The 12425-nt window shown below is 40.9% G+C and overlaps 1 protein-coding gene across 5 annotated transcripts in view; it reads right to left on the reverse strand.

The window, feature by feature from the left end:
* The window catches only part of GBE1 (1,4-alpha-glucan branching enzyme 1), a 267974-nt gene that overhangs the window by 76835 nt on the left and 178714 nt on the right, over positions 1 to 12425 (reverse strand). For all 5 annotated transcript variants that reach the window (XM_077480105.1, XM_077480107.1, XM_077480106.1 and 2 more), the window contains 2 exons: positions 8087 to 8185; positions 7869 to 7979 (listed from right to left, as the gene is read on the reverse strand). In XM_077480105.1, coding sequence (XP_077336231.1) covers positions 7869 to 7979; positions 8087 to 8185 — 210 coding nt within the window. The remainder of the gene's footprint in view (positions 1 to 7868; positions 7980 to 8086; positions 8186 to 12425) is intronic.

Consider the following 12425-nt stretch of genomic DNA (forward strand, 5'->3'; position numbering starts at 1 on the left):
TACAATTGTTATATACAAATGTTTGATGTACTGCTACTCTATTATATCGATATATGGGCAGAATGTTCATACAGAACCAAAGACGGCAGAAGGTCTGCTTATGGTTGTTTGCATCACCGGAACACTGGAATCCACTGCAATTTTTGAGTGGTAATGAATGCAACCAACAAGTGTATAATGTCACTCTTTCAAAAAGTTTGATCAGTCAGGAACTATCATTGCAAAGAACGCAGGGTCCTAGCATGCCCTGTAGCAAAACTATAAAGCACTTAAATATGAATTTTTGAGGGGGCCGCGTGAATACACTATTTATTAATTACAGGTACTTTTATAGTGCTGACAATTTACACAGCACTTTACACACACACACACACACACACACACATATATAGCTATATCTCAGAAAAGCGAGTACACCCCTCACATTTTTGTAAATATTTTATTATATCTTTTCATGTGACAACACTGAAGAAATTACACTTTGCTAAGGTAGTGAGTGTACAGCTTGTATTTTGTGTGGCCACCAATATTTTCCAGTACTGCCTTAACCCTCTTGGGCATGGAGTTCACCAGAGCTTCACAGGTTGCCACTGGAGTCCTCTTCCACTCCTCCATGATGACATCACAGAGCTGGTGGATGTTAGAGACCTTGCGCTCCTCCACCTTCCGTTTGAGGATGCACCACAGATGCTCAATAGGGTTTAGGTCTGGAGACATGCTTGGCCAGTCCATCACCTTTACCCTCAGCTTCTTTAGCAAGGCAGTGGTCGTCTTGGTGGTGTGTTTGGGGTTGTTATGTTGGAATACTGCCCTGCAGCCCAGTCTCCAAAGGGAGGGGATCATGCTCTACTTCAGTATGTCACAGTACATGTTGGCATTCATGGTTCCCTCAATGATCTGTAGCTCCCCTGTGCCAGCAGCACTCATGCAGCCCCAGACCATGACACTCCCATCACCATGCTTGACTGTAGGCAAGAAACACTTGTCTTTGTATGTCTCACCTGGTTGCCCCCACAAACGCTTGTCACCATCTGAACCAAATCATTTTTCTTGGTCTCATCAGACCACAGGACATGGTTCTAGTAATCCATGTCCTTAGTCTACTTGTCTTCAGCAAACTGTTTGTGGGCTTTCTTGAGCATCATCTTTAGAAGAGGCTTCCTTCTGGGACAACAGCCATGCAGACCAATTTGATGCAGTGTGCGGCGTATGGTCTGAGCACTGACAGGCTGACCCCTTTCCTGGCCGAGACTTCATAGTCTGACAGCTCCAGCTGATATCAAATAACATTGATAAACTGCTTTCGTTGCAGATTGGCAATAGTTTTCCAGCATGTTGTTTTCACAGAAGTCGATCTAATTGACGATTTCTGTCAGACAGGTAGGTCTACACACGGATCAAAATTTGACTGGTTCCTACTTAACTTGCAGAATTTTGATCAGTCTGTGCACAGCTTTAGGCTGGGTTTACACATATGTGAACTGGATGCGGTTTTCCCCTCATTCAATTCGAATTATAGGCAAGTGTGAATTGCTCTAAATAAAGCTGGTTCACACAAGTCCAGGGTGGCTGTGGTCCAGACTGAAAAAGGGTCCAGTGCGTGTTTGGGTCTGGTTCAGGTGCAAATTCAGACCTGAATCAGACCTGAAGCGTTGTACAGGAACGAACCGGACCCCGGGAACAAACCCGCAGCTGCACGTGTGAACCCGGCCCATTACTTTCTTTTGGGTGGTCAGGCTAATTGGACTACACCCAATACTGCCAGTAGTAAGTGTATCAGTAGAAGGGAGTGATGTTAAAGTGCATGTATAACCAATATTTTTTTTTTTTTTTTTTACAGTAAGGATAGATTAAAACTCCTGTCAAGTTTTTTTTTGTACTCTGTGTCCTGAATTGCAGGAAAGAAAAATTGTTTAAATCCTGCATCAACATATCTAGTGTTAATGGGGAAAGCCCTCAAGCGGAATTATAGTGTTCTCCTGACAGGGATGAAGGGGGGGGGGGGGGTGGGGCTCCATCCTTGTCGGGAGAACACAGTGATTACAGCTAACAGCTATAACCGCTGGCAATAATCCCAAGCTAAAAATCCGACATGCTGGTTGTACCGAAGTAAATTAATGGATCCACCAGAGAACAATCAACCTGCCCATAGATGGAACAAATCTTGATCAAAATAGGGTAATTGTCACTTTAATTGAAAATATCCAATCTGTATACCTTACATACATATATGGATGAATTTTATTTTTTGCACTTATAGCACTTTATTCTCATCGGTGTATGAGTACTACACAATTTTGATTATTTATAGTTCTATATCAATGTTTCAATTTGTATCTTCAAAAGCCAGTAATAACATTTTTTGCACAAACTTTGTCATATAATATTGCAGTAAACAGGATTCTCCAATATCTGATTATTATTATTATTTAGAAGGCATTTAAAATCCTAAGGAGGTATTTTAGCCAATTTAATATATGAGGCTATCAATGTAATACATTGCAGCTTAACAATCATTAGATGTGGTGGCTGCATCAGTTTTCTTTTCTTATACTATTTTTCCCTCTTGTTTTCACCTATCGGGCCAGCAACTTGCCTCCTGTATTGGAGTGCTTCCACTCTGAATGAAAGTGCACAGGGAGCACCACTGCATTGATAAACTTGGGGGAGGAGAGTGTTAAATGTACTAGCAGATTTAAATACATTAACACATTGAGCCAAACTCCAACTAATACTTCATAAGCAGTTACAGTAAACCCTTTGGGATAAAGGTTTTACATAAATAAAAACTGACAATTGTAAGCACCCGTTAGTGGTACGTAGTTTGTCTAGACACTTTGATACATTTGCAGGCAGAGCTTGTTCTGTTGAAAAAAAAAACAAACAGTCTAAGAGCCGGTTCACACAGCGGGCGATGCGAGGCGACACGACTCGCCTCGCCTCGCTCTCGCAAGTCGCCCCCGTTCTGTACAATGGAACCGTTCTGAGAGGAGCGACTCGAGTCGCTCCGACTCAGAAAAAAGGTTCCTGTACTACTTTTGGGCGACCTCGGGGCGACTTGCATTGACTTCTATACAGAAGTCATTTGCAAGTCGCCGCTGAGGCCGTGGCAGGTCGCGGCGAGGCAAGTCGGAGTCGCCTCGCCTCGCCTGCTGTGTGAACCGGCCCTAAGGCCTCTTGCACACTATGCTGATGTATGAGCTACAGGCATTTCTGGCTGAAAAAAAAAAACACCACGAGGATGGGCTGTATATCACAGGCTGTGTTGCATTTGTGAGTATTTGTGTGCCTTTACGTGTATTTGCAAGTATACAAGCAAATATACGGATCGGCAACTCAGATTTCTATAATTATTTCTTTTTTCTACTGACCAAGACACAGCATGTCTAAAAGCCTGTGTGTACAGGCACAATAAAAACAATGGGCTGTATTTTAGATCAGTATAAAAAAATGCTGTATGCCTGAAAGCATGTTCAGGCAGCAGCACGCAAGAGGCTTTACTGACAGTTTCACCAGGTAAAAAAGGAAAAGAAAGCCTAAAAATAAAAAAATAAAAAAATGAATGCAGCCACCACATCTAAGAAATGGTAATCTGCAATATAATAAATATTTGCTTTTGGGTTTAATACTGATTAAAGTATTTATCTTGCGTCCTTTTTAAATCTGAATGTGATGGACAAATCTAATATAAAATCAGACAGTATCAGTTATTTTGTATTCAGTAGGGGTGGGATGTATGAAGCTTAAATGGCTCATTATGCAGTTTTATAATTATAAAAGCTTTAGCTCCATAATATGCACACTGTCATCGACTCAAAGCCACAGGCTCATCTAATTAGTGCAGCAAAAAAAAAAATAAAAAAAAATAGGAAAATCGAGAAGACAGAAGAGGAACAATGTTCAATATTAATACTTGGACAGTAGCCCGTGAGTTCCAGACAGAGTGGAAACGCATTTAATACAGAGACTATATTGAATGAGCTATGTATCTGGAATGTAGCCAATGACAGGTTAAATATGGATATGATTAGGAACATAAAATGTACAACTACTTTAGAATTGACCGACCCACACAAGCAATTTGTACAGCAGGGACATTTGATTGACATGGAAGAAATTAGACTGTTTTAGACAAAGATAAATGAAAGGGGCAAGGCCACTCTGCTTTCCAACTGCCTATTTGTCTTCCAAGTCAAATCTAAAAAAAAAAAAAAAAAAAGACCGTTTTCATAAGCGAAGCAACTGATTCAAGCACTGCCTGCTCTTATGCTGGAGATGAAATAGTGGCCCTTCTAGTAAAAAAAAAATTTAGTTGCTTGGCTGTCTAGATTCAGCACATTTCAAATCATGGATCAAGAACAAGTATGCAGCAAGCAAAAAAAGCAAGTTTAGAATAGGAAAGGATTAGAAACCCCTGTTGAATTCTCGATGTTATTTGGTGCTTTGTTAAAGATATTTCCCTACACTTACTGTCCCTGTGACATTTTATCAAAGAGAATTTGAGGGGAAATCTGAAACAGAGACACAGAGATAAATAAAAAGCTTGGAGATATACCCTTATTCCGATGGGAAATCTCACTGACTGAAAACTAGACAGGGGTTCTAACCCTTCCAATAAAAAATAAAAAATAAAAAAAGAAGCGGTGCCTTGAGCAACACTTTAAAGTCACGGCACTGGAAAGAGAGTCAGGAAACTGCCATTTTCATTGGGAAGGTCAGAAACAGCATTATATATACTTTAAATATAAGTTTCATTAACAAAATGAATAGTAAGCGTGAAATACTGTAACATGGTTATTGGTCAAGAACTGCACCAAACAGTCCCTTCATTCAGGAAGAATCTTACACAAGGAGGTCTCATCCAACATACTTATGTTAACATTTTAACATACTCATGCTCTCCTGACTCCCCCCCCCATTTACACTACAGGACAAATGACCAGGGGTCAGCAGGGTAGACACCCCGGTTTTCTGCCTTGCTAAACTCTCTCCTGCTCACCCCTGTCATCTACTCTACTGACCTCTGTACGCTGCCCTACATCCTACTGACCTCTGTACACTGCAATAGATCTCACTGACATCTCTGCACTACCATACATCCTAATGACCTCTGTACATTACCTTACATACTACTGACCTCTGTACACTGCCCTACATGCTACTGACCTCTGTACACTGCCCTACATAATACTGACATCTGTGCATTGCCCTACCATCCTAATGACCTCTGTACACTGCCCTACCATCCTAATGACCTCTGTACACTGCCCTACCATCCTAATGACCTCTGTACACTGCCCTACCAACTACCGACCTCTGAAAACTGCCCTACCAACCTCTGTACACTGCCCTACCAACTACCGTCCTCTGTACACTGCCCTACCAACTACCGAACTCTGTACACTGCCCTACCAACTACCGAACTCTGTACACTGCCCTACCAACTACCGAACTCTGTACACTGCCCTACCAACTACCGACCTCTGTACACTGCCCTACCAACTACCGACCTCTGTACACTGCCCTACCAACTACCGACCTCTGTACACTGCCCTACCAACTACCGACCTCTGTACACTGCCCTACCAACTACCGACCTCTGTACACTGCCCTACCAACTACCGACCTCTGTACACTGCCCTACCAACTACCGACCTCTGTACACTGCCCTACCAACTACCGACCTCTGTACACTGCCCTACCAACTACCGACCTCTGTACACTGGCCTACATACTACTGACTTCTGTACACTGCCCTACCAATTACTGACCTCTGTACACTGCCCTACCAATTACTGACCTCTGTACACTGCCCTACCAATTACTGACCTCTGTACACTGCCCTACCAATTACTGACCTCTGTACACTGCCCTACCAATTACTTACCTCGGTACACTGCCCTACCAATTACTGACCTCTGTACACTGCCCTACCAATTACTGACCTCTGTACACTGCCCTACCAATTACTGACCTCTGTACACTGGCCCTACCAATTACTGACCTCTGTACACTGGCCCTACCAATTACTGACCTCTGTACACTGCCCTACCAATTACTTACCTCGGTACACTGCCCTACCAATTACTGACCTCTGTACACTGACCCTACCAATTACTGACCTCTGTACACTGGCCCTACCAATTACTGACCTCTGTACACTGCCCTACCAATTACTTACCTCGGTACACTGCCCTACCAATTACTGACCTCTGTACACTGCCCTACCAATTACTGACCTCTGTACACTGGCCCTACCAATTACTGACCTCTGTACACTGGCCCTACCAATTACTGACCTCTGTACACTGCCCTACCAATTACTGACCTCTGCACATTGCCCTACCAATTACTGACCTCTGCACATTGCCCTACCAATTACTGACCTCTGTATATTGCCCTACCAATTGCTGACCTCTGTACACTGCTCTACCAATTACTGACCTCTGTAGACTGTCCTACATACTACTGAACTCTGTACACTGCCCTACATCCTACCGACCTCTTTACACTGCCCTACACCCTACTGATCTCTGTACACTGCCCTACATACTATTACTGACCTCTGTACACTGTCCTACATACTACTACCGACCTTTGGGGGCTGTAACACCCCGGGGATCTTTGATCTCTTCTGTTGTAATGTTAGATCTCCACCTCTCAAAGGTTACCTACCCCTGCCTTAGTACAATCAACTACTTCCCACCCTTTCCTCAATAGAACCACATTTGCCTTCTATGACCATTGAGACCTCCCACACTGCAGCCTGCACTTGGGCACTGACATTCCATAGACTTAAATGGAGTAGGAACAATGTCCCATTCAAGTCTACGGGATGTTAGTGCACAGGTGTTGGCAGCCAGGGTACTAGATCTTTCTACTGGCTGGGCCGCAGACAAAGGCGATAGCATGATGCTGTGAGGGGGCAGGGCCTACACCAATTGGTTGTACCATGGGGACTAGGGAGAGGGGCTATACGGATTTTGGCTCAAACACGTACTTGCACTTAATGGGAACATAACTGTGAATACTACAGATAGCCACAGACATTTCCTAAGCGCAGCCATAGAGGATATGAAATCCAACTGGATAAGCAGTAATTGGCCGAATTTCAATTAGTCTATGGGCAGGCTAATGGTACCAAAGTCGATCCGGACTGTTTTTTTTTTTTATGAGATCGCTGCCGGCAGTTCTCATTGTATTCTGAGGGCTGGGAAACCTATCAGAACACAATAGTGCAGCAGGATGGATTCCTACATAAACACTGATTTTGTTGCTGGGGGAATCTAGAAACGTTCTTTCCTTTAACCCGTGGAAAAAAGAAGGAAAGAAAATTGTATAAATACATGGCTTGTTTTACAGTCCGTGCAATCTCTGAACTAAGCAGTAATGACTGTTACATTAATGTACACATTCCGGAGTGTGCATTTAAATAACTATGGAGGAAAGAGGGGAAACAGCAGACACTTATCATGTCATTGCTAAGGAAACAATGTCAACAGGTCAATAAATGTAAATATGGTTGCACAAGAGATCAAATGACTTGCTGCAACCAAGATGGTGACTGTGGCCAAACCAGCTGGATTGGACAACTGATATCTTAAATCTTTTATAGCTGCATAAATTGTTCCTCACCAAAACAGGTGCATAAGGATCTGTTTACACAAGTTTTTTCTTGCTTTAGAACTGCCTCTATACTAATCAATGGGAATTCAAAAGCAGACTAAAGCCAGTTAAATCTTAGGAGGTGAATTGCATATGTCAATCCCATACTCGTAATGGCAAATATATAAAAAAGAGTATTGCATTTAGCCATCAACACATGTAATTTTTTTTTTTTTTACAATTAAAAAAAGAATATACATTACTTGGTCATGGCTCTCGGCATAAGCTATGCACTTTTCATTGTATCTTCTGTTAGTGAGTGTATGTACAATATTGCCCATATCCCAATCTTCATCCTTCAGTTCTTTTATAATCTGCATTAAAAAAAAAAAAAAAAGCAAGCATAGTGACTACCTATACAGTAAAATAAATTACTTAGCATTGCTATACAAGTCCATAAAATTCAATGTGAAGAGCTTACCTGGATCCATTTATCAGGCACTGCCATTGCTAGTCGATAGTCAAACCCGCAACCTCCCTGGGACGTAGGGCAGCAAAGAGCTGGCATGCCAGATACATCCTGAACAACACACACAAATAGCTGGATTATAATACATATTTTTATTTATTAGAAATAGCAAAAGGCAGGCTAGGAAACAAATAAAAAGCATAAGCAACAACAGTTATCGATTTATACTTTCTGAATTTCTAAATGCAATATGTGAAAACATGTAGAAACATCGCCAACGTTTCTTAGGGATGTGGAGGGAGGTTTAATAGAGTATAGATCCACCTAAACTATATTTGTTTTTTTGCTTAAACTTCGTTTTTCAATGTTTGTTTAATATGATATATTGAATCAATTGCTACAATTTTGCATGTGTTAACACATATGGATGTTTATGTTTTTCCATGGGATGGGCCTGGAAGAGTTTCTGCTTCTTGTATGAAACTACATGCAGCAAAATGTAAATATTGATCCCCATAAAATGAACCCTATCTAATTAAACTTCATGAAAACACATTGGTGTAAACTGTATAACTAAAAATAAGGGTATTAAATACTGCATGCCATGTAGGCCACAAAATAGCACACCTGAAACAAAGGAGTGTAAATAGTCCCAAAAGTCTTCTAGCACAGAGTTGTTGGGTATATCCATATGCACCCTTTGCTTTCTGTGCACTTTGAAACATTAATTTGCACACAAAGGGAGGAGGAAGAAGAAGATTATTAGATAACACGGGGTGCTCTTTTAATGGCTTGCAACACATTATGTGGCAATGCATCTTCAACAATTACATACTCAGAGGGAAGAGAAGAGGAACAAAATGGAAATCTCAGTTGTCTTTAGAAAAGATTGCAACATCATGCACTCTGAAAGCTTCAGTACATACTGTGGAGCAAAGGGACATTTATTTTTCAAAAATCCACACTGGGAGATACCATACATTCTTTTTGAAATGGTATGCTCTATCCACAGTTAATTTTTAAAATGAGGCTACATGATTCAGTAGTATTTTAAACAATATGATAAACTTGCGCTCAGTGGGTCAGAGACTGCAGGACCTGACCATGTCTGAATACCTGACAACAGAAAAATTATACTATACAACACAGGTGCATATGTAACTTTCAATCAATAGTGCAAAAAAATAAAATAAAAAAGGTATCCCACAAATAAATATGCCTCAAAAAAAAAATCAGTTTATATAGAAAATGTGATTAATATAAAAAGTCCACAATTCAGCAGCAGAGCAGTTTCTATGACGTCATCGTGCATGCCAACGGGTCCCATGGCCGTGCTTTGGAAAGTTCATTGTTCTATGTTTTATCCTCTGATGGTTATAGTATGTGGTTAGCAGCTGGGGGTAAGATCTAGTACAGTGTTCCTGGTTTGGACATCTTTGTGATGATACAAGCATTGGAGCCAGCCAGTGGAGTTTCTAATCAGTTACAATTAAAAGTGCAGTTAAACTCCTTTGTTGAGATCTCAGTGTCTGGTGAGAGGCTCTGCATGAGCGACAGCAACTGAGCATATTTTTAATATGTTGGCACTGTGAGCCCCTTATTTCAAGAGGCAACACTTTGCCACCGGAGTTGGGATTTTCTATATATATGAATTGTGGACTTTTTATATTTATGTGTGGTTATCACATTTTCTTTCTGAACTACATTTTTTGAGGCCCATTTATTTGTGAAATACCTTTTTTTTTAAACTATTGATTTAAAGGAACATGTGCACCCGTATTTGTATAATGATTAAGATGTAACCACCACACAGTGTTAATCTATTTCCAAAAGTGCCCAACCTGCAGCTTACAACCACAACTATTTATTTTTTTTTACAAGCCCCATTATGGATATATTATAGTTTGTATCCGCTATGGATACCGGAGCTGAGTATACGGCATATGCAAATATGCTAATATCAGTGTACTTTTTTTATTACTAAATAATTCAACTCTTTGACTTTATGCTAGTGGGGCAGATCTTAGCTAATCTAAAAAGGTTCCATATTTTTTTTAAAAGGTGAGATGGTGTTCCAGGAGATCAAAAAGGTGAAACAGTGGTTTTGGTTTGAAGGACAGATAAATATACAAAAAAAGTACATCTTTGTCAATAGATATTTTTTCGGTTTTACACATTTTCATTACATAAATAACTGTGTCCATCTTAAAAAAAAAAAAAAAAAAAAAAAAAAAAAGCCTGAACAAAGTCATTTACAAAGTGCTTATATTTTTATTGTTACATGGGACATGTTTCCTGCACTTCTACATGAACATTCAAAGAAACTTATTCAGTTTTGTGTGCTTTGCACTAATCCCATAATGCACTCATTACTCATCAATTCTTTGATTGCATCCTGTTTGCAGCTTGGCATATGAATTCAGCAGCCAGCATATCCTGATAGATAATTTCCCCCAAAAGACTACTTTTAGGAAAATTAATATTGCCTGCTTGCACAGCAAGAACATCAAAACGCTTTCCAATTTTTTTTTTTCTCTTCCGCAAAGCCTTAGCAGTAAGCAACAAGGTTATTTCAATGACCATTGATTTCAGACATTACATAGTATATTACCCAGCATGATAAAGTTAAAATGTTACGGTTGTGAATGTACAAAACAAACAATATGTTCCAATTTTTGTTTTTTGTCTTTCCGTGACTACTACTTATCAAGGACACATCTGAAAAATGTATTTTTTGTGTATTTCTCTGCCTAAATAATAGTAAAATAAAATAAATTCACTTTCTTATTTACCTACTAATCAAGCTTTTGAAATTCAAAGAGAACACAAAAAATGGGCCAGTTAACATGGCGCTATGCCATCAAATTAGGATAGACTTAAAGGGAATGAATTGCCAATGAATGCTTTTCAATGCAATAAGCCTTGTGCACATCTCACAAATGTGTACTAATGTTTGAAAAGAGTCTTTGTTTATAGTTCAATAGTCATAGTTCATTATAAATGCACATGAAGCAGCCATGTTTGCTTGGGCTGGATATACTTTGTGGCTTGTTTTGCTGCACAGTACTTTACTAATATTCTTCTGCAGTGCAAATCAACCCTGTTGTGATGGACTCCAAAACGGAAAATGTCCCATCAAATAATTTTCCTTTCCGGGTGGACTCCATGGCAGCATACATTTTGGATTTTTCAGTCCAGTTTTGAGTAAAGGCTTGGTCATAAAGGCAGTCTTTCTAATGCCCCGTACACACGACCGAACCTCGGGTCGAATAGGTCCGACGGAATGGCCCCCTCGGACATTCCGATCATGTGTGGGCTTTATCAGGTTTTTTTTTAAAAACGTCAGCTGGACCTAGAAATAGAACATGTTTTAAATCTTCCCGCCGGACCCAGTTCCTATCGGGAAACCTGTCTGTATGCTGGTCCGACGGACCAAATACGAAGCAAGGGCAGCTACAGTACCGATCCTATCACACTGGTTCTCGGCTACAGGGTTGTACATCTCGCGCTGGCTGCAACAGGAAAAACAAATTTTCCTATTGCAGAGAACGCGAGAAGGAAGTGACAACGTTCCTTAGGTCTGGTATGGCAATGAATGGACAGAAAAGGCATGCACAGCTTGGGAGGCTTTAGTGAACCCAAACAAAAAGTGGACATATCAACCGACTCAATGAAGAGTAGCAAAAATGCACCTTCAATCTTTTAGATTGTGAAGCTAATCCCTGTGGATTTGACCCCTCAGAAGAGGAGTCATCAGGCTCTCCACGGTCCCCTGAGGGAAATTTATCTTCTGCCACCCCCAAATCCTCAGTTTGAGGGTCCTGGGTAATGGAAACGTTCCTGTTGCATTTTATCCCATTCTGGGATGCAATTAAAGCCACTAGCCAATCCTATTATGGCTTGAGCAAAAAACCCTCTCCAGTAATATAGACAGGGGCTGCAGTATTGAAAACAATTGCAATATTTGATAGCCCTGATGGCCTACTCTGAACGGCCACCCCCTTTCAGGGGAGGATGCCATTGTATAGATGAGTTTAGGCTGTTTAGAACTTGAAGGAGTCCATTTGAGCCCTTTTTGGGGTGTTTCTACCTCCCCTTCTGACCATAGCCTGATGCACAAAAGCAGAGGTACTACCAGAAGAAATCGCATTCACTGCTTGAGCAAATAGTCCAGCAACTGTCGCTGCTATTAACGCTCAGCCTGACTCCCCCCCAAACATCTTACTGGAGTCCTGTGACTGCTAGCTGGAGGAAGCTGCAGCTTCTGCTGACACAGCATGAACTGAGAAAGCCTGACAAGGTACGTGCTCTATACAGCCCCCAGAATTCCTTAGAAATCTCCACTTATCTT

The sequence above is a fragment of the Lithobates pipiens genome, unplaced genomic scaffold (assembly GCF_037356315.1).
Source record: "Lithobates pipiens isolate NorthernLeopardFrog02 unplaced genomic scaffold, aLitPip1_a1.2 Scaffold_16, whole genome shotgun sequence".
In the NCBI taxonomy this organism is placed as follows: Eukaryota; Metazoa; Chordata; class Amphibia; order Anura; family Ranidae; genus Lithobates; species Lithobates pipiens.